The 21,514-nt window shown below is 38.8% G+C and overlaps 3 protein-coding genes across 9 annotated transcripts; 1 reads left to right on the plus strand and 2 right to left on the minus strand.

The window, feature by feature from the left end:
* Nucleotides 1-612: 612 nt before the first annotated feature.
* Nucleotides 613-5,911, minus strand: LOC135608383 (protein NSP-INTERACTING KINASE 1-like). Of its 2 annotated transcripts, none has more exons than XM_065101203.1 (11): nucleotides 5,073-5,906; nucleotides 4,864-4,996; nucleotides 4,691-4,762; nucleotides 4,475-4,618; nucleotides 4,258-4,329; nucleotides 4,090-4,149; nucleotides 3,552-3,655; nucleotides 2,444-2,590; nucleotides 1,971-2,312; nucleotides 1,170-1,549; nucleotides 613-1,076 (listed from the first exon to the last, which is right to left on the minus strand). In XM_065101203.1, the coding sequence occupies exons 1-11, from the start codon at nucleotides 5,206-5,208 to the stop codon at nucleotides 762-764; spliced, it is 1,905 nt and encodes a 634-aa protein (XP_064957275.1). In that variant the 5' UTR covers nucleotides 5,209-5,906; the 3' UTR covers nucleotides 613-761. The 2 variants fall into 2 exon arrangements, with proteins under 2 accessions (XP_064957275.1, XP_064957276.1); XM_065101204.1 differs by having other exon boundaries at nucleotides 902-1,076; nucleotides 1,187-1,549; nucleotides 5,073-5,911.
* A 1,093-nt stretch (nucleotides 5,912-7,004) lies between these two features.
* On the minus strand, nucleotides 7,005-11,973 carry LOC135608390 (transcription initiation factor TFIID subunit 10-like). Its single transcript, XM_065101216.1, has 6 exons — nucleotides 11,761-11,973; nucleotides 11,615-11,679; nucleotides 9,200-9,262; nucleotides 8,251-8,305; nucleotides 8,115-8,165; nucleotides 7,005-7,330 (listed from the first exon to the last, which is right to left on the minus strand). Exons 1-6 carry the CDS (start codon nucleotides 11,860-11,862, stop codon nucleotides 7,250-7,252), a joined length of 417 nt encoding a protein of 138 aa, XP_064957288.1. The 5' UTR covers nucleotides 11,863-11,973; the 3' UTR covers nucleotides 7,005-7,249.
* A 602-nt stretch (nucleotides 11,974-12,575) lies between these two features.
* On the plus strand, nucleotides 12,576-20,976 carry LOC103979994 (uncharacterized). 6 transcript variants are annotated; one of them, XR_010485509.1, is made up of 5 exons: nucleotides 12,577-12,747; nucleotides 12,895-13,071; nucleotides 14,223-15,830; nucleotides 16,376-16,465; nucleotides 20,468-20,976. XR_010485509.1 is itself a non-coding variant. In XM_065101206.1 (4 exons), the coding sequence occupies exons 1-4, from the start codon at nucleotides 12,730-12,732 to the stop codon at nucleotides 20,495-20,497; spliced, it is 1,800 nt and encodes a 599-aa protein (XP_064957278.1). In that variant the 5' UTR covers nucleotides 12,576-12,729; the 3' UTR covers nucleotides 20,498-20,976. The 6 variants fall into 6 exon arrangements, 2 of the variants coding, with proteins under 2 accessions (XP_064957278.1, XP_009394551.2); XR_010485508.1 differs by lacking the exon at nucleotides 20,468-20,976 and adding an exon at nucleotides 16,558-18,142; XR_010485511.1 differs by lacking the exon at nucleotides 20,468-20,976 and adding an exon at nucleotides 16,558-18,141 and having other exon boundaries at nucleotides 16,368-16,465.
* Nucleotides 20,977-21,514: the final 538 nt, after the last annotated feature.

The following is a 21,514-nucleotide window of genomic DNA, read 5'->3' on the forward strand; positions in this document are numbered from 1 at the left end:
TCCCGATCTTATGGCTGGCGTTGGATCCTGGTGGGGCCATGGCTTGCGGTGGGGTGTCTCGTGGGCCCCAGTCCACTCGTGGTGCCGATAATTGAATGCATCTTTCAGTTGCTTTGCTGACTCCCAACACATGCTTCTCATGGATCTCAATTTCCATAAAAATTGAATTTTGTGGCCATCAAATATATTTTTAGAAACAACAAAAAAAGAACAAACCAGATAAATTCTGCTGCTTAATTTCCAGAGAAAAGGAAGAACTCCAGAGATTTTGTCGGCCACGAGTTGTAGGACTACGTGGAGGAGTCATACCCTTATCCAAATCAAGCAAAACCTCAGCCATGTATCCCTCAACTGTCATGGTGGCCTTTAATGTCCATTCCTGTGTTGGTGGATTTGGCACACCACTGCTTCTCCCTATCAAATTGCATTTGATGCTGTCAATCTATTCGGAACAATGCCAGCTGACCAGCTTTTTTTAATGGTTATGAGTCAATCTAAATGAATGGAAGATCTTTGATGCTGTTCTCTTGTAATCTAATATGTTCTGCACAATGGCAAACAGAATATTCTTCTTGCAGAATGCAAGAAGATTTGCTGTGGAATTCTCATGGCTGATGGAACTCACATGTTCTTTTCTTGTACGTCTGTTAGCATTGAATACAACCATTTGTACACTCTCATTCTGCAACCAAATAGATTTCGATCTATCATATGCTGTACAAGTTCGTCAAAGATGGGGTCGCTTCATGCCGTGAAAATGATCATCTTGGACCAGAGAGCTCCGTTGCTTGGATCAGCAATGAGGAGTCATCAGTCAGGTCGGAATAGCGCTCTGAGGAGAACTCAGACACCTCGATTTTGCGAGCAGCAACTCCATGAGAGACTTCCCTTCTCTCCGCGAAGCCATCAGCTTCAAGCATCCGGACCACCTCAGACATTTTAGGCCTGTCGCCCGGGAGATACTGTGTGCACAAGAGAGCTACCTGCACCATCTCCTCAAGCTCACCCTGGTCGTAGCTGTTCTTCAGATCCTTGTCCACAATCATATCAAGCTTCTCTCTGTGGACTTCTCTTACCTGATTGATTGAAAGAAGCACTTTATGTCAGTGAATTGCGATTCAAATCATGTGTATATTTTGCTCTCAAAACATTAGGTGTTGTGGTTTTACCCAGTCAAGCATGGCACCTTTCTGGTTTGCTGCCTTTCCAAATTCCAGAGCTCTCAAGCCAGTAATGAGTTCGAGGAGGAGAACTCCGAAGCCAAAGACATCAGTTTTCTCGGAGGACTGCCCCGTCGATAGATACTCTGGGGCGATGTGCCCCACGGTTCCTCGAACAGCTGTTGTGACATGAGAGTCCCTGTGATCCAGAAGCTTTGCCAGGCCAAAGTCTCCTACTACGGCCTCGCAGTAGTCATCAAGCAAGATGTTGGCAGCCTTTACATCTCTATGGATGATCTTAGGATCACACTGCTCGTGCAGATAGAGAAGGCCTCTTGCAGCTCCGAGAGCAATTCTTTTTCTTGTACTCCAGTCCAGTGTTGGTTTTGCTGCATAAGTTGAGTAACAAGTAAATTTGAATGTCCCGTTATGTGTTCAGGCTAAGAAAAACATTTTATACAGCCTTCTGCATGCTAGAAAAAAAACTTAAATTCCTTCTAGGAGTTGCTGTTCTTGATTTGATTGTGCAAAGTGTAGCAAGATCAATGCATAAGCCCTTAAATTTGGTCAGAAATTCTACTTCCTTTGATACTAAGCCTAGTTTATGATGATTGCTTCCTCCATCATTTAGTTTAGAAGATTCAACTACAAATGACAGAATAATCATACCCGTGATAGCCCTTGGAAAATAAACTCTAACATCATTTGAGAGTGTACTGCAAAGACTTATATTCCTTTGTTCTTGACCACAAATGGTTACTACTATATAAAAAAAAGGCAACTCCAAGAAGTTTCTTGATCGAGATGTACCTTTGAGTCGAGAAGCAACACTTCCATTGGACATGTATGGATAAACAAGAAGCCTCTCTGTAGCAGTCATGCAGTAACCCCATAGCTTAAGGAGGTTTCTGTGCACTGCTAAGCTTATCATCTCAACTTCAGTTTGGAACTGTATCTCTCCACCTGCAGCATTTCCATCTTTGAGCCTTTTGACAGCCACTATGGTTCCATCTTGCAGCTTCCCCTTGTAGACATTTCCAAACCCACCTTTTCCCAGTATGTTTTTGCTGCTGAAATTATTGGTTGCAATTTGAAGCTCCCTAAAATGGAATCTTTTCAGATTTCCAAGGCATAATCCTTCGTTGTGTTGGTCTGAAAAATGATATGATGGTTATTAGAGCAAATAGTCAAAGGCATTGTGCTCAGGATTACACTGATACGATTGATTCTATGTATAGCACATAAGGATTCATGTTATCACTGGTATCTTGCATGTTGCTTACCATTGACATCGAACAATATTTGTTGATTATGCCTTTCCCTCCACCAAAGAAAAAAACCAAAGGCAAGGCTAACAGCACATATACATCCAAGGCAAGACACAAATGCAATAACTTTGTGACTTTTTGGCCTTCTTGCAGTTGGAACACCTTAATAAAATTCAAGTCATCAGTCAATTACATGAGACCAAGTGTAATAAATTTTATGTAGAAGCAAGAAAAAGCTCTATGCATGGTGATTGATACATCCAGGAAATAATCTTGGTTACCCAACAAAATAATTGACAAGGCAGTATCTGTTTTGGGAGGAAAATTATGAGGCAGTATAAGAAAAGCTCCTTCAAGTATAAGATTAGAGTTAAAAGAGGAACAACCATGAACTAAAAAGGGAACAAGATTTCTTGCTTACGAGTGTAAAGGAGGCTGGTTTCAGGGAAGAAATGAAGAATTAGGATTAAAAAAGGAGGAACCTGAAGAAGGAAAGCAAATGAAGGCTGAGACTGAAGTTCTGGAACGGAGAGGGAGAAGAACTACAGAGTTTACTTGTTTTCTAAATAGTCTGATTTGTTGAGTGCTATCTGATAGATCTGCAGGATAAATACTTCAACTTCCAAGTTGAGTCCTTTGGTGTAGCGTGCAACAGAGAATTTTTATTTGCTTGCAAGCTTCCCTGTCACTTTCATTCAGTATTGAGCAAAATTAATGGAAAAACGATGACATAAACCAAATTTCACAGTAAGTTGTTTAAGATTGTTCATGATTCATTGGTGCAATTTTGTAGGAAGCTTTATTATTTTCTTCTTGCTTACTCTTCATGAGTTCTTTTTTAAATGGTTTTCTTAAAGATTTATGGGCTTAAAGCTGGACTTGAAGTAGAACTTTCATAGATTGTTAAGTTTGCGGTGCGGTTCCTCGATGGCCTAATTTTTACTTTAGTGTTACTCCCATGTTGATGGGAGAAGGCTTTGAAGATTATGTCGATAGAATTGCACGGAAAAGATTAATTATTATACACTTAAGCCAAGTTAAATGCCGCTTAAGGTTCATGACTTCATGCTATGACACATGAAAGGAAAGATTTCAATTGGAAATCTGCAAGTTGAGCATTTACCGTGAGTATTATTTATGTTGAAGGAGACTGGCACAGGAACTGGCACTGTGTTAAAGCATTCTTGCTCTGAACCAGTTGGACAAATTAAAGGATTTCCAACAATGCTGCAGGAAAACTTAAGAAACTGTGGTGAGCATTACATTATATGCATGCGAGTGCATATGGATAAAGTTCTACACTGCCATATGAATAAATTTTAAGTTTAAAGAGAGGGGGAAAAAATGATGGTTTGCCTCTTTACTGTCAACTACTCAACATATACATGATTTTGATGGCCAAAAACATAAAATAAAAAGACAAAAATAAAAAAAATAAAAAGATCAGTTAGCAGAATGTAGCACTTTTGAGCTATTATGATGCATGGACATAGTATTGATGAGAAAGAATGCCATCAGAGTCAAAAACAAAAAAAAATGAAAGAGTATCAGTAAAAGCAAAGCAGAAAGACTTGGGTTATCACATAACTGCAGCTAGGTATTCCCTCGCGAACAAAGAAGAAAAAAGAAAATGCATTTTTAGCAGGAAATTAAAAACTTACCTAAATGTCCTGGCAGAAAACCTTGGTATAGGGCCACTAAAATTGTTGAAAGACAAATCCCTGAAGCATAAAAATAGCAAAAAGTAAAAAAAAAAATCTTTTTAACAGTAATATCTCATTAGAGAGATTATTTTTCATATAAATGAAACAGTAAATAGACAAACTTACAGGAAAGTAAGTTCGGTGATACTTGCCAAAGCCAGAGGAAATGCTCCAGAGAGACTGTTATTATTTAGCCTTCTGTTCTCATTCCACAGAAAGAACAAAATAAACATTGAAGTAAACCAATAGTTAGAAACTACAACATTTCATTATTGTATTATGGCCTTTCAAGATTAACCAAAACAATGTGGGTTAACTCCATTTTTCTTTAGAAACAACTTACAGGTACTGAAGACCCTTCAGGTGTCCCAGTGAAGCAGGGATTTCACCATGGAAGTGGTTGCTGGAGAGGTCAAGCTTGTGGAGCTTCGAAAGCTTCCCAATTTCTGGTGGTATTGACCCTGATATGTAGTTATTCTGCAGGAGCCTACAGAAGCATCCAAATATCAGCCACTAGTGAGGAACTATTTGACCAAGCACTTATCAAGAAATTGCTTACACAAACTCAAGATTTGTCAAGTTGCCAATGCTTGGCGAAAGTGTTCCAGACATATTCTGGCTTGGAGTTTCTCTGTGAAAATTATATCATCAGAATGACTTCAGATTCTCATACAGGTATTACAAGGGAGGAGAGAAAGAAAAAATCCACGTTTATTTCCAAGTGATACTCACAGGCCAATGACCAGGTTTTCAGGTGAGCATGAGACCATACTCCAGCTGCATGGATCAACAGAATCCCTGTCCCAATTCCCAAGAACACCATGAGGATCCTTGAGTGATGCTTTTATGTCCATTAGAGCTTGCACTGCAAAACAAATTAAAAATCAAGACTTTCATCCATAGAGAGATTGGAAAGGGAAGAGGCATGGTGCATGTTCTACCTTCAAAGTTAACACCTTTAGGGGAAAGCAAAGCAGATGCAAAGCCCAAGGTCCAGAAGAAGACCACCCAATGGAGCACAGCCCTTCCCTTCTTTGTTCCCATTGATGAGCTCACTCGCTCCACAGAGCAGCCCATGAATGGCTTTATAATTTGCAGGGATACATGGTGGAGTCAGCAGGTGGTGAAACCATCGATGATGTTTCTCCTTTCCATCACCTCTCTCTCATTTCAGCAGCCATGAAAACCCAGTAGGCTTGATGCCTTGGTAGCATGTAAAGGAGGGAGGAACAGAGACATGCCTGCCACTAGGGTATGCCTCTCTACTTTGAGGAGGAATGGAGTATATTTCTCCAACAGAATCAAACTTAGAACAGAACATTTCCGCTCTTCCACTGGATCAGAGGAGGGGGAGGGAGTGAAAGCCACTTGACGCACAAAAGAGCCCTTGATGATGGTGCTTAAGGGACAAGACGATGCGAAATGGGCCTCACGGGGTCCACGCCATGTCCCAAAGCTTGCTGCTGCACTCGATCCCCGGCAGCTGCAACCTCGAATCGATGCCGACTGACGGATAAGCCATGCCTTGGTGGGGCAAGAACGGACAGGTTGCGACAAAGATAGCGGGAGATCATGGCCGCGACCTCGCATCGAGCTGTCGCGAACAAGCATCTAAGGAGCGTCCAGTGCCCGTGCGATCTCATTCCGGGAGTGCAACCATCCTCTGCGATCCACGACAGCGACTGAGCTCGGTGGTCCATTTGGCTCGATGGCCCCGAGGAACAATTCTGAGCCCCAAGCAGGAAGCTTTGTTGTGCCTCACCGAGAACATCTGAATCATAACAAGATGCTGCAACGGATGATGCCCTCTAAGCTTGGCTGGTCCACTTGGTCAAGACAAAGACACATAGACCAAGGAAGCTGTTAAGGTTAACAACACAGTAACTTAATTATATATATGCATATATGTATATATATATATGTATATTTATACATATATATGTATATATGTATATGTATATTTATACATATATGTATATATGTATATGTATATATATATATGTATATATATGTATTTATATATGTATATATATGTGCATATACATATATGTATATATATGTATATATGTATATGTGTATGTATATGTATATACACATATACATATACATATACATATATATAACTCAAAATTAAGAAAAAAATAAATCACTTATTTATTGGATTCAGCTACATTTCCCTTGAGCTCACTGAGGAAGTTTTACAACAAGACAAAAGTCAAGGAGAGATGAACAAGACAATTTAATTGAGACAGGCTAGGGTTATGCTTTGGTTATAGGGCATGGGAGTTTACAGCTCCTGAAACAAGGAGTGGTCCCTATATTGGGATGTGTGGAGGAAGAACACAACACATCTTGGTTGGCTGTCCTTGCTCTGTTTTAGTGAGATTATTATGTGTGGCACAGTTTCAAATGTGTTGATGGTGTTGACACTGAGGTCAGATGTTTCATTGGAACAGCATGTGAAGGAAGGCAGTGAGGAGAAGACAATTTGATGATGTGCATGGGTGCTTCAGGATGATTAGTCTGCAGCCTGAGAGAGATGCATTCATTACCACCCTCAGTAGCCATGAGCAGGCCACTGCAAAAGGGATGAGCAAATGACAGGCTCAGGGTGGGGATCAAAGCAGGCAGCCAATCAAAAGCAAAAGCTGTCACATCTGGCATTCCTTTTCCTGCTTTCTTCATGCAAACAAATTAAGTGCAGATGTTTTATTTGCGCATTAATTATTTAGGGTAACCTAAAAAATGAACTCGAGACAAATAACAGCAATGGAGTGCCTCTCGAGACAAAGAACAAATTACAAAGCAGAAAGAAATGATTATTCCAAAGTTAAATACTGAACTCGATTTCGACTAGCTGGACAACCGCAGCATGCAAAACAATAAAGCTTGCTGAGATTCACAATAATGCAGCATGTTTACATGAAAATAAATAATTCGGTCTATGTGCCAAAAGGATCAAGAACAGCAGTTAAAAATATTGACGGAGCATCTAATTGTGGTTCCAACTGTTACAGATTATGATGCAAGAAATCACCAAGCAAAGCTTCAACCTCCTAATAGCATAAAAGGCTTCGAGCGAGGGCACTAGAAAGAAAGTCAAGGCATGCAAATTCATCTATTCCTCCCTTGATGTAGGGTCCATTCCGGTCGAAGGGTTGTCGGCGAAGTATTCTTGGTGTTTCAAGTTCACTCCATACTGTTCAGTGATAACAAACTGGCATTAGCTTTGAGAAATTAAAAATAAAAAATGCTTCTTGATATGTAGCTGACATTCAGACATCAATATCTGAAGACATGCTTGAAATATGCATATACATATAGAGAGGGATCCATGTAATTATAACAAATTCATTTTAGCATAAGCACTTCATCTCCATTATGGTGATTATATTCTGATAGAAGATCCAAGTGCACGTAACCCTAAAAGACAAGAACATAAAGGAGAATTATGCACTAAAATTAATAAATCTCTAATCAGCATTAATATTTAATTTAATTAATTGATGATGCATGATGCCACTTGATAGTTAAGCTGCATGATTAATCGAGTGAGAAACTAATGAAGCAACAAAACATAATTCTTCACTTAATTTTGAAATTGATTTGTCATGAAAGAGAAATGTGGTTACTAAATTGTCTGAAAAGTTCAATTTTATCTTCTGTTTAAGTAAGCTGGTAAACATCAGTGTATTAAATGGATGACACACACAACTCATTCATGATCTATTTGACCACAGGAACACAAAGAATCACCAATGCATGTGGCCTACAGAAGAAGCTACTTTTCTGCCGTATGCAGATATCTACAGGTTCAAGCGTACGGATGATCCTCTAAATGCTCCTCCAAATTTTGTGCCATTTTTTCCCAAATATAATGCCCACATGTATCAACATACCAAGTTATCAAAATATAGAGTACCAGACTACTACTCCTGGTCGTCTAGAAAAAGTTCAGAAACAGAGATGAAATATTTACTTACCTCTTGGAGGGATTTTGAAAGATCCTCCATTGCTAAGACAAGCCTCTTATCCTGCAGCATAAAAACTTAATCACCTAGAGTACAAGAGTAAACATCAGATTTTATTAATTAAGAAGGGATGTCGCAGGCCCAGCACCTTTGGCTGCTTGCTCTTATCCTTAACTGGCGCTGCTTGCCTGGCCTTGCAATGCCTAGTTAAGTATTGCAAAGAAAATGAAAGAGAAAGCATTAGTAACCATATTTTCAAAAAGACTTATCAAAGATCTTTTTAAACGGAGCTGGAAGGTGAAAAGAAGCTTCACTTAGTGAGAGCTTGTTGCTGCCCTAACTGCATCTTGTATAATTGTCTTAAGAGACAAACATATTCAGCATTATAAGTATAGTAATTCCTCAAATTGGAAAACCTATAGCTTTTCTTCTCATTTAGGAGATGAATATTACCTTAATGCATGGAACAGAAAGTGAAGAATAAAATAATCCTATTGAAAATATCACAATTCTAAGGATAGAATTTGTCCTTAATCCCTTAGACTGAGTAGGGAAAATAGAGAAGTATGCTCAGTATTCCAACAACAATAAATAAACTTGTTGAATAGCCATGTAGGAGAGATGGAATTTTGCCAAGACCCATAACCAATGAAACAAAGGTCAGGCAATATTCAGCAACTATAAAAAAAAACTCACTGATCAGATTGTATGGATCAACCAATAATGTCCTACCATCAAACTGGCATTTGCCTGCATGTACCATGTTTTAATACAAACAAAATGGTGAACGAAAATATGAGAACATTGGCTGCCTGAATAAACCGCATCAAAGGAAATTATTTTTCTGCACTATGAAATGCAAGAATTTATTATTTTTCACAATTAAACATCAAAACATATATTGTTTACACAACCACTAATCCACATTTAAACTACAAGCAGAAATAACATTTTAGATCATAATTAATCATTCATTCCATTAAAGTGGAAATGTCTCATATTCAACCAAATATCCATGATTACAAGATGCAATTAATAAAATAGAAATGAAAGAGAACAACCGAGCAACAAATGGAATGCATAAAAATAAAACATACTGAAGAGCATCATTTGCAACCTCCAACATAAACTTTTGCGTTGCGACAGATACCAGCCTGGTTCTGACAAAAAAACAGAAAGTACTAAAATATTAAGCACAAAAAAAAACAAGCAAAATTCCTCATTTTCAAAGATATTAAAAATAAAAACATGACACCTCAAAGTTTGCAACAGAATAGCACAACTTTCATATGATAGTTCTGACAACATTTCGCAGGACTTTTTATGTTTTTCTTCATTAAGTGACAAAAGATTATATATTTTAATATATCATTGGCAATTTGTGCTCCAATATATGTTTTTCTTCTCCAACTCAGAAGCACTATATTTTGAGGATATTCTGAATATGTACTATCATCAAAGCAAATAATTATTAAGACAAGTCCCACTGATTTCTTCGGTAACAAAAGAATTACTCAACAGGTTTGTCAACAAACAACAAAGAGAAACGTGGGATCTTTCTTCTGATACTCTCTAGATAGAACACCTCTCCATGAGAAGTGTATTTTTATTTCTTTTTTCAAGAAAAATATCTGAAATTCCCAGCACATCTTCTGTTTCCCTAGGTGTAGAGTCTAAGAACAGTTCAATTTGATAAAAAGGGAGATTTCTCAAAAGTTGGGAGAAGCAGCACACTGCTGATCAATGTACACTTGTTCAAAGAAACGCTTTCCTCAGTCTCCTCTATTTGTAGTTAGTCTTTAGAAGATGGTAATCAACTAAGCATGCCTGAATTGATTACTGAAGTTGAATCTAAGTCGCATCAATAGTTTTCCAATGCCTTTCTAATCATTTTATATTCATGATTGGTATTTAACTGACAATGTAAAGCTTGTCCCACCTGCGTGAGCTATCACATACAGTAACAAATATGAGATGGTACATGCCTATGTCTATCTAATAACTTAGCTAAGACTTGAGAGAGAACCATATTTATAGAAACTATCAAGATAAAATTGAGATATAACTTATCTAAGGCCTTAGAGAAATGAAGTTTGAGGTTGAACAAAGAGAGCCAATGCCTCCTTTTCTAGTCTTCTGAGATATATGCAGAAGACTGGAGCTGAATCATTTCCTATTCACATCAAATTGGGTGTGCATCCTAAATATGATGATTTTCTATAGCCGGTTTCTCATTTTCCTTGTTTAAAATTTCCAATGTCAATCTCTCTGCACTTGCTGGATTATGCATCCTAGTCCTATAGTTAAGCTTGCAGTCATGAAAACACAATGGGACAACAAAATAGGCTTGGTCTATTTCACTAAGCTCCAAATGCCAGTTATCCTGTTATTATTTTCCATAAATTCTTGTTTTCTCCTGCCAATCCTGTGCTTCATTGTATGCAGAGGTATGGATCCTATAGCTGATTGTCCTATAATCTAAAGTAAAACATATATAGAGTACCTACAATTTTTCAATCCAAAGATAATCTTTTCCTCTGTCAATCAGAGTTGACAAAATAATTTTTCTTGTTGCCCTAATAAGCCTCATCCTACAGCATTTTCTTCAACCCAGTCTTCTAAATATCCAACCCCACATAGTTTACATAAATGTTTTAATTATTGTCATTCTTGTGAAAATTTTTCCTAAACCACTACTTGCTGGTAGTTGCAGGTACAGACTATTGTTGGTCTTTTTCCCTTTAGCGACATGTAATTTCCTAGAAAAACATTTTTTTTTACTTGAACAGGGAGTAACTTGGTAATCTAAAATCAAGATCAAAATTTGATCATCAATTTGTCCTCCGCAGGCAACAAACGCTGATAAGATGCATCAACGTCCGGTCCATTTGTGCTTTCTCTCCAAAAATTTTCATATGCTGGTTAATATTTTACAACCAACCACTATTTTATTTTATTGTTCCCAAGTTATCTATAAATTTTAAAAACCCATCGGCTGCTTCCAGCCAAACAGATATGGATATGGAAACCTATAAGAATCATGGCTCCACAAGTTAAGTGAACCCTAGAAGCACCTCTAACCTCAAAGTGAAATTTATGGCCATAGAGAAATGGAACACATACCAAAACACCCTTGTTCTCTTTCATTACACCAATAAATATCAACAAAGATCTTCATCATTTGGTCCTATGAAACGAGGCTTCCAGTTATGCTAACCCTAGTTTTAATGCCTTCTTTTGGTTAGACAGATCTTTCAAATCTGCTTTTAATTCCACTTCAAGAAGATCTTTTATCACCCGTGCTCAATGACCCTATGCTATACAAACACGTGTAATCGAAGCTATATACTCCCCACCATCAAGAGAACATAAGTTTGAGCACGTAAAGTAGCCGAATCAGAGTTACAAGTCCTGATTCTGGCCCCTAGGATGACATCAACATGTTAGATGAAGAGACACCAAATAAACCCAAATTTATTCGGGAAATCAAGAACAAAGGAGAGGGTACCAACAGCCGCAAGTCAGGGCAGTGGAAGCCGCTCTTGCCAAGGTAATGCTCCACAAGCTCGTCCGGTATCTAATCCACCATACGAGACCAGGTAAGCCGGTTCCTTTAGGATGCATCAGGAATCGATTGACGGGGATCAGATTGTTTTACCGTGGGGGTGTAGTCCATGAGGGAGGAGAGGAACTCGGTGAGGCCGGAGTCGTCGTCATGTCTGCCCTCGCCCCCCATCGAAGACGACGACGAGGAGTTCATCGCCGCCCGCTGATAGCCGCCTTCTTCGCCTCCCCTCGCCGACGCTGGCCCGCAAACGACGCCAAGATATCGCTTTGCTCCGCCCTCGGTGACGCTTACGCCTCTTTGATCCCCGGACTCACATGCCCCATCCTTTATCGGGTCGTATGCGGGTTGGATCCGCCCCCGGACTAAACCCGCATCTATAATAATAATAATGATAATAATTAATGTTTACCGCAAATTAGTTCTCCTTATCAATCTCAATTCGATGGTGAGTTCATATCTTTGCGGTCCCCACAAATCGCTGCGCCAAAGGAAATGACCGCAGCGGTTCAAAAAAATTCAAGCCCATCGCCGCCCACTTCGGTGCCTCAGGCGACATGGTTGCTATCCAACGAGAGGCACCGGTGAGCGGGCCCTCGCTGTTCCACGGTGGGCTCCACGAACGTCTCGAGTGAAAATTGTCTGTACCCTGCCGGGAATTCAACGGAGAAGCACGAGGCGCCCTGTTAGGGACCGACTACCACGAGACGACGCCTGGTTTTTGACGTGTACAGGCGACAGGTTTGTTGACTGATGACGAAGCTCTCTATAGCGGGACCCATCGTTCCAAGGTGGGTCCGGGGATATTCGTGACTAAAGAAAGCTGAATCCTGTCGCGGGCAAGGGAACGGCGGGGCAAAAGCGTAAACGCGGATTGTGGTTGCCCGTTCCGTGTCATAACAGACACAGCTGAAAGGTTGGGGGGGAGGGGGGGGGGAGCGGACGGGGGGAAAGAAACCCGCTGCCGAACGAAACCACTCCTTTCCGCCGCCGCCTCTTCCTTCGCCTTTCCTTCCCCCCCTCTTTCTCTCTGCCGCCTCTCTCAACCGCCAACCGCTTCCGATGGCCGAGGATGCCGAGGTACGCTCCCAAGACCCAAATCATGAGCAAAAGAGCCCTTTCTTGTCTCGTCCAATCTTGCCTATGTTTTGCCTTTTGGATGTTTGGTCGTCATTTTCTGATCTTGTTTGTGTGGTGTTTCGTGTTCTTTGTGGGGGAATCGTTCAGAGAATGGCGGCGCTGAAGCGGGCATTTGCGGATGTTATCTTGAACACGGCGAAGGAGTCGGCGGTTCGGATTCTGGCCTCGGAGCGGAGGGTGCTCCAGCTTCAGCAGAGTCTGTCGCTTGCCAGGGAAGAGTCACTGGACATGCTTCTCCGATTGAAGTCCATCATGGACTCCAAGGTGATGGCTCCATCTCCTATTCCACATTCTTCAACATCCGTTCAGTTCTCTTTATGGCAAAAGATCGCTTTTAGGGGGGATTTCTCTTCTCGATATCCAGCATGCACGTTGATATGCTTGCTTAGTCAAGATGAGCTCCTTAAGTTTGGTTGTTAGGCCCGAAATATCATGTTAGGGCATGCTGTTTGCTGGATTAATAGTTTCTGCCTAAGCTATAAATGCGGTTGCCATTGCTTCTTCTTTCTAATGAAACGAAGTATTGCTTAGCCATGTCCAGTCACATCAGCTGTTTTATTTTCTCTAGTATTCTCTATCTTTATCACCAGATATATGTCTCGTTTTTTAGATTAGAAGATTTGACTGTCTCCATCCTGCTACATCATCGGATAAAATATATCCTAATGTTTAGGAAACTTTGTAGGCCCATAATATGCTGCAAACATGAAAAATCTGCTAACTATGACATTCATGCTTAATTTTACAAAATGGTGATTCTACAATGCTTTGACAGCCACACATCAGTTTTGTGTAACATGGAGTAGTAACTATGTATTAAATTTTCTTCATGAAAACAAATATATTCATGCTTTTTGGATCTGGAGATCAGATGTCATATTGCCACCATGAGATTCAAAGCAATCTCATTTCATTTTTTTTATTCCTTCCAAGAGGAAGACATTATCAGGCAGTTTAAGTTACATAAGTTTTGGACATAGCTTTGGGGACCAAAATAACCAATTTATATTGTTTATTAATTTTTTCAGGAATATAATTCATACATTAATCATTTTGCCTATATAAGTATATACTGTGCTACTTGTTTCTATCTTATAACTATTTTCATGAATATGTTCTTTGTTGCAACAGATACTCCCTAGAGGTTGGTTTTTGTTTTTTTTGTTGCACTTATGATGATATACAATAGTGGAACAATTTTAGAGGATATGGCACTTATTAACTTGCTTTGTGGAAGTTGATTTGGTTAAGGTCCTTAATACTTCTGCTGGTGGTACTTTTTTTTAAAGTTTAGTTTGTTGTAGAATGCTACATAGTAAATTGCTTTTGGCTTTGGTTAAGGTCCTTATTACCTTTTGGCTTATAATTTAGACAGGTTTTGAAGAAATTGCTTACAATGAATGTTGGTTTTACAGATTAATGAATCGGAAAAGTCCAATCTATCTCAGGTAAGGAAAATTCAAAAACTTGAAGTTCAACTCGGTGAAGCAAAGGGTACAATAAATTTTCTTAGATCTGAACTGAAGAGATTGAATTCTGAATTGGATCAAAGGATGGATATTCAAGCTGAGTTTCCCGATGGGAAAAGCACAGGTCACAATGCCACTTCTGAGAAATATAATTGTAAAGAAAACATACATAATTCTGACTCACACCTGTACTCTAAAAGAGGAGCCAAAAGTGTACCGAATTCTGACTGCTGCTTCACCAACGGCGTGACACAAGATGAACCTTTGAATAATTTGATTGCAGTGGATAATTACGCTGGCAACCCTGACTTGGCATCAATAATACTGAGCAACAAAGAGCCAGAGCTTTATCGAAACGGATGCACCCAGAGGATTCGAGCTTTTGAGCGGAATCAAGTATCTGGGAAAGAGTTCTCTATACAAATCCATGACCAGGTCTCAGACATAAAGAGTGAAACAATGATGTGTGAGAATGGAAAACCTGAAAGGTCTCACACCAAAGATTTTGCTATGGTGAAGAAACCAGTGTGTCGTAGGAAACGAAGAGTGCATTGTAAAAAGCATATTATGAAGTCCACAGAATGTGGTTATCATGACATGCGACATTGTAGATCCCTGGAGAGTAGTCATTCTAAGTTTTCTATGGCGGCCAATGACCATATGTCAAACATAAAGAATGAACCAAACATGTGCGAGAATAAAAAAGCTGAAAGGCCCTGGGCCATAGATTTTGGTATGGCAGAAAAAATAGTAAGAAGAAAGATGCGGCATCAAAAACGCATGAGGCCTGCTAAATGTATTACTTATCATGACATGCAACATTATGGATTGCTAGGTAGTAATCATTCCAAGGTTGGAGAAAATGACAAGGATAGATCTGCTGGTAATTCACAGAGGCCTAGCGGTGAAGCACCTCTAAAGACACTGGATTCTTGTTCACCTCAGATGTCTGGAGAAAATCAGGAAACAACAAAAGATCAAAAGACTAAGTTGAACAAATTTTCCAATCATAGAATCTCAGGGCTTTTAGATGGCAATAGAATAATGACAAGGAGATCTGTTCTGAAACTATGCAATACTTGTGAAGATCATACTGGTGGAAGCCATACTTCTGGTAGTGGAGCCACTTTTCAAGAAAATAGTCTAAAGGAATCTTTGGTACTAGGTACAAGTGAGGTGATTGATGATGCAGTTTCAGATGCTGTTAAAAATGGCACACTGCTACATGAGATAATGTTGTCAAAAGAAGATGATAAATTAGCAGAAGATTTGGGCACTTCTATAACAAAAGAGGGTCACGATGATTGTAAAGATGAACCTTGCAAGCCATGTGGACCTGCTGCTGTAGATCGAAGTGACAAAATCCTCAAATATACCTTTCAGAGGAAGCGGAAGAGGGTTTCTATAGATAGCAAAGTTGACTCTACAACTTTAGAGGGAAGCATGTCCAAGCAAAGAGTGGAGAAAGATAATGCTGTGCTGGACCCTCAGAAATCTAGCTTACTAGTGGAATCATCCAGAGAGAGTAGGAGACTGGCACAGGTTGCTCGACAGGTTAGTGAAGTTACCTCCTCCCTGTTTCACAAATGCAGTGTCTACATGGATAACAGGAACCTTAGTGTTCAAAAGACTATGCAACTGGACTTATGACATCATTTATCTTTAAGTGACCATGTATTGACCTGTTAGAAAGTTCTTATTAGTTAGATCTGTTAGCATAATCATTTCTAACATGTCTATATAAATAAACAATGGGGAAAAGATTCAAGAGATAATGCAGTAGTTAGCTTCTCTAAATTACATCTAACATGATTAATAATTATTGGGAGGTACTTCATCACCGTGCCTATTGGTCCTTCAAGACTAAGGATATGAGGGCCTACATAGGTATTCTATTATAATTGATTAATTTCAATGAATTGATATTGGAGTTTGAAAGGAAAGACATGTGATGTGACTTTATCAAGCATAATTCTTGATTGCATTGTTGGTTTACTTTTCCTTTGCACCATTCATTGATGTCAAGGATAACTTCCTCAAATAATTGAAGTTCTGACATGGTCTGTACTAATCTTTTCTTTTCGCATCTAGTTATGTAGGTGAATGCATTATGACTAGAGGTGCCATGACAATTTCATGTACTGGTGTAAACAAAGCTGAAAATGACCTGATACGGGGATCATGTTCAGGTGAGTCAAACAAACATGATGTTTCTGTTAGACCAAGCTCGAAAAGTGCTTGATCCTCCAAAGTTCACACTCAGCTTCACCAAAATCATCAGGCCTAGTTCATCTATTTCGGAGATTGAAGAAATGGTTGATGTTTTATGGAGGTAGCTAGAACAGAATCCAAGGACACAAGGGTGAGAAGAGGTGCATGCATGGGCATTGAGATGGAAGATGAAGATGGTATGGCATGGTGGCTACAATGTGAAGAGAAGTGCGATTACAAGGCATGACAGAGAAGGCTAAAGAGAGAGAGAACTATGGCCAAGTACCAGAGAAGTCTTAGGGTTTCAAATCATATCTCATATTATATATACTACTATGTTATCTCAGTTTTTAGATAAAAATAAATGGCTAAAATTAGAGAGCTCGAGTTTTATACAACAACAATAGGATATGATGTCCCACCAAAAGACTCAAGCTATATTATGCAAGGTTTAAATCTTGAGTCAGTGTCGATACTAGTTGGTGGCTGGACTAGTATGGTACCAGTTTATCTCATCATAACGATTCTTGGTACAGGTTGGTATATCACAAGCCCAACAGAAGAGGAGGTAGAGGAGCAAGAGGAACATGAAAAGAAGATAAAGTAGAGGAAGACAAGGGGGGAGAGAGGCGTGCCTTATGCTGGAGAGGAGGCAGCGACCCTTACAAGGAGGAGAAAGTGGTGGTGGTGGCAACCCTTACAAGGAGGAGAAAGTGGCGAGTGACAAGTTGGAGGCAGCAGTGGCAAATTGGTGGGGAGGAAGAGGCGGAGGGGAGAGAGATATGATGCATGAGAGAAAGAAAGAGAATGTGCAACGATAAAAAGAAAGGGAAAAGAAATGAAAAAGAAAAGACAGCTGTCAAGCTATTGAAAGAAAAAAAGAAAAAGGAAACCGAATGGTAGGCTTACAATTTGGTACACCCTGTTTCGATTGAAATAAGAGGATGTTACATCTGAGACGCTGATTATATCAAGCTGTAAGCCTGGTATGAAATGGTACCAGACAAAAATTTGTGGTCCACATACCAATTCACTGTTAGAATGTTAAATACTGGTCTGTACCTACCAGTACACTTGATTTTTAACACCATGATGTTATGTAACATCTATAGTAAGCATAGGTGGACTTGCAAGATCTTAAAGAAGGTGAGTTTTTCTTAACAAGCTGTACGCAAGAGTTAGCAAACAACACACTATTTCAACGGAAGCTCATATGTCTTGCAAACAAGCCAAATGACGAGCCAACCATGTTCAGTTAGCAAACATTGCATTAGGCTTACTGCCCTTCAACCATGTTTCTGTCTGTCATGGCTAAGTGTTACATTGGCCTTTCACCTAAAATTTTGCATTTCTACAGGCTTTACAGTGTCTATGGAAAAGACACTAGTGAAGAATTAAATCTAGGCATAGGGAACTCTATATTATATTATGCCACTAATGATGAATCAAATTTCAATTGGATTCTGTAGTTATTCAAATAAATCTATACATACATATATATAGATAAATGTCATCTTTTACTCATTAATTTCTACCCACAGATTGGAATGATAGAGAACAAAATTGACTTTGAGATCTGATGTTCCTTGAGAGTATATGCAGGCACCTTAATTAAGTAAGCCTTTCCATGGGATTATTTATGATTATCCAAAATAATTTAGCCTATTTGTTGCGACTAGAAACTAGAAACTTGATAGTCGGCATTTTAAATTCACTTAATTAGAACCAGCCGAATAGAAAACTTGTGGCTTGTGCCTTAATTAAACTATTCTGTTAAGATTGTGCAATACTTTATGCATAGTCCTTAGCACTCAATATCTTTGCTTAAAATAGGCTGGCTTTTGTGGAAAGACATCATAACTATTGAAGATTCTCTCCAAATAGTTTGATGCTTTGATCTTTTACCAATGCTTTTCTTTTCCAAGTTCATAGTAACCTGTATATGTACCCATCAACTAAAAGCATATTTTTTTAGCTACTATAATGGACTTCCTCTAGTATGGCTCTCAATGTTGTTAAATTAAATAACTTAACTCCATTCTGGTCAAAGTTTCTTGTATGCATGTGTCTTGAATGAACAAATGCATCTCTGTTTGAGCAAAACCTCCCACTTCATGTCTTTTTCATAAATTGATCATTTCCATGAAATCTAGTCAAATCAATTATTTACTATGAGAAGAAACTTGTACCCTTAAAATATTTAACCATTCAAGTATCTAACTTTTTTCAGTATTGCAAGAAAAGAGTTGGCAACAACCAAGTAGGATATTTTTGTGATTAGGACACTTGGCACACTAAACACTTAGTTTTAGAATAAATCCCAATCGTAAGATAAGAGGCAGGATTTATGAACATATGATAAGGGAAAAAAGAGGAACAAATGAACTGTCAAAGGCAATAACTACTAGAGGAATGTGTCTTGGTTATTAGTGGACATTTTTTAAATATCCTTTTATCTATCACCATAACTGGTTAGGGTTGTTTTTTAGGCTACATGAATCTCATTAAGCTTTGTGTAGGAAAGCATCCCTAGTTAAATTAAGAGAGATCAAATATCTTATTATTCTTGCCACTAAAGTTCTCTTAGGTTTCTCTTTCTGCTCTCATTAATTTTAACTCACCTTATTTAATCTTTGTATTTCTATCTCTTTTTGAGCATCTTCATATCATTTCAATTGAGTTTCTATCGCTTTATTTATTTAAGGCTATCTCTGTCTCAAGAATTCCATTTTGCACTGTGTCAGTCAAATCAGTGTTTGTCGATTGGACCAAGGATCGATATTGGACCATATAGATTAGTCCCGTTCAATATTTCTTATTTCATTAGTTTGTTCAATGGATATCAAATAGTATGAGTCTGTACACCACCCAATAATATCAATATCATATTAGTTCGACCAGTTACTGAAACTGGTATCATGACTGCAATTTGAATCCTTGACCTAAACTGTTTGTGAATTAGTAATTATGCACATTTACCTTGGTTTCTTCTCTGCTATGTAAACTTTTTTGTCTGAGAACTGAGGAAAAAGCAGTATAGGCGCTCCAGAGTAAGTAGATGGATCTAGGTCTTCATAATTGGTAGCATCAAGGTTCGCAATATCGTACCGTACCGGAGTTTCGACCTGGGCTCAGTACCGATACGGTACGGTATACCGCTCGGTACACCCAGGTGTACCGAGCGGTATATTCAAGCGTGTCGAGCTCTGTAGCAGTGCTACAGTACTACATTACTGCTACAGTACCGGACCGGTAGCAGGCGGTCCGCGTACCGGAAGCCTGTTGGACCGGTACGTACCGCCCGTACCAGCGGTACGGACTGGTATTGCAAACCATGGGTAGCATCCTAGGTCCTAACAGATATCAAGGTTGATCAAATTAATGTTCTAAATATTGGGCATTTCACCCATTATTTTTTGGTCTGATAGGGGATTGACACGTGTCTGATTCAATTTAAAATAGGGAAAATTCTTTTACTTCTTAAATTATGGATGGCTAAAAGCAATAGTTGACAGGTTTCAACAACTTCCCTGCTCCTTTCTTTTTCCTCTGCCTTCCACTTCAACATTCACCTTGTTCTGTCACTATGTTGTCTCTTCCTCATCTTCCTCCATTTCTTCCTCTGTCTCATCTTTTCCTCCAGTCATACAATGATCTGTACTGGTCTGCCTGTTGATCAATATCAGCACTGCACTGAGATTTCAAATCTTGAATAAAATATTTACTGCTTTGTTATTTCTTTTCTCATTACTAATGAAAAAAGGGAAAACACATGAATCTAAAGGTCCATGCTCATCCTATACTTCAAAACAATTTCTAATTCTTGTTATATTCCTGTAACAACAGAAGTATAACTTCAATACTAGTGACATTTATAGGTCCAGCATTTCCACATGGGTGGCTCTTTTGAGAGGCTCTGCTGGATTGCAAATTATATCTAAAATTCTCAGGAGCTTAATTTTCTACTCTTTTATTTTCAGCTCATTTCCTTGTCTGAGAGGAGATGGTGATGGATCTACTGCTTTATCGCATGCAAAGTGCATTTCTGGAGTCCAGAAGGAAGTTTTACACTGCAGTATTTTCAGGACTGCTTCATTGCTGCTCAGGTTCCAACTTGTTCCACATTTGAACACATCAAAGCATGCATCTCTGTTCCACCATGTTGGCAGCTGTAATGTACACATAGAAAAGGGCTGCAGCAAAATAGAAGAATTATAAGAAAACTAGACAGTGCTACAGTTAATGATATATTCCATGATAATCTCAGCAGAGTTCAGTCCTTGTTTTTTCCTCTTTTTAGTTATTTATGATGTACCATCTTCCATTTTGAGATATATATTATTCTCATCCAGGCTTTCCTAGTCCCGGCTGTCCGGCACATATTGTATCGGTTGGTTAAAGATCATCTTGAAGATGATTCTTTGGTGGCTATACCATTATGAACATTTACACAAATTGCAATTCTGCAAAATTCCAACTTTTTATGCTATCTTCCATGCTGTTGAATTGCATATTAGCATCTCTGTAGATTGAAAATAAGTGTTGCTTTACAACAGTTTTTTATAAATTAATTCTAGAAAAGGAGACATGATTTCTAAATGCAGATAGGACAGCTCATGAAAGAACTTCACAACTAGCTTCCTGTCATTCATGTGACAAGGTTACAATGCAACTGTATTCTTGATAGCAGAGTTGTTTTCCAGTTTAATATGATTCAAACTTTCCTGCTCACCCTTTTTCATGCTGCAATAAATTCTTGATAGCAGAGAGTTGAGCTTATGTTTTCTTGATGGAGTTCCAGTTGAAGCTGTCCTTGTTAAGTGTTCCATGTAAGTAGATTCACTCTCCCTTCTTTAGTTTATTGCTATCAGTACAATATAAACAGTTGTAGTGTTTGAGTTTTAGAACACACAACACATATGTTTTCCTCACACAAAAAATGCCATTTTTATTGCAGAAAATATCATTTACATAAAATGAAACAGTTGCTTTGAATGCCTTTGAAGTGGACAAGAAAGAATTGTAAA

Source organism: Musa acuminata, chromosome BXJ2-3, assembly GCF_036884655.1.
Source record: "Musa acuminata AAA Group cultivar baxijiao chromosome BXJ2-3, Cavendish_Baxijiao_AAA, whole genome shotgun sequence".
In the NCBI taxonomy this organism is placed as follows: domain Eukaryota; kingdom Viridiplantae; phylum Streptophyta; class Magnoliopsida; order Zingiberales; family Musaceae; genus Musa; species Musa acuminata.

Bases quoted from the DNA above. Each gene is read 5' to 3' on its own strand.
- LOC135608390 (XM_065101216.1), bottom strand. From the start codon at position 11,862: ATGAACTCCTCGTCGTCGTCTTCGATGGGGGGCGAGGGCAGACATGAC. The intron at 9,263-11,614 runs GTTGGTACCCTC...TTTTTTTGTCAG, and splicing joins CACTGCCCTGACTTGCGGCT to AACCAGGCTGGTATCTGTCG. The intron at 7,331-8,114 runs GTAAGTAAATAT...ATCACTGAACAG, and splicing joins TTTCAAAATCCCTCCAAGAG to TATGGAGTGAACTTGAAACA.
- LOC135608383 (XM_065101203.1), bottom strand. From the start codon at position 5,208: ATGGGCTGCTCTGTGGAGCGAGTGAGCTCATCAATGGGAACAAAGAAG. The intron at 2,591-3,551 runs GTAAATGCTCAA...AATTTTATTAAG, and splicing joins CAACATAAATAATACTCACG to GTGTTCCAACTGCAAGAAGG. The intron at 2,313-2,443 runs GTAAGCAACATG...ATCATTTTTCAG, and splicing joins AATATTGTTCGATGTCAATG to ACCAACACAACGAAGGATTA.
- LOC103979994 (XM_009396276.3), top strand. The intron at 13,072-14,222 runs GTGATGGCTCCA...TTGGTTTTACAG, and splicing joins AGTCCATCATGGACTCCAAG to ATTAATGAATCGGAAAAGTC. The intron at 15,831-20,467 runs GTTAGTGAAGTT...TTTTATTTTCAG, and splicing joins TGGCACAGGTTGCTCGACAG to CTCATTTCCTTGTCTGAGAG.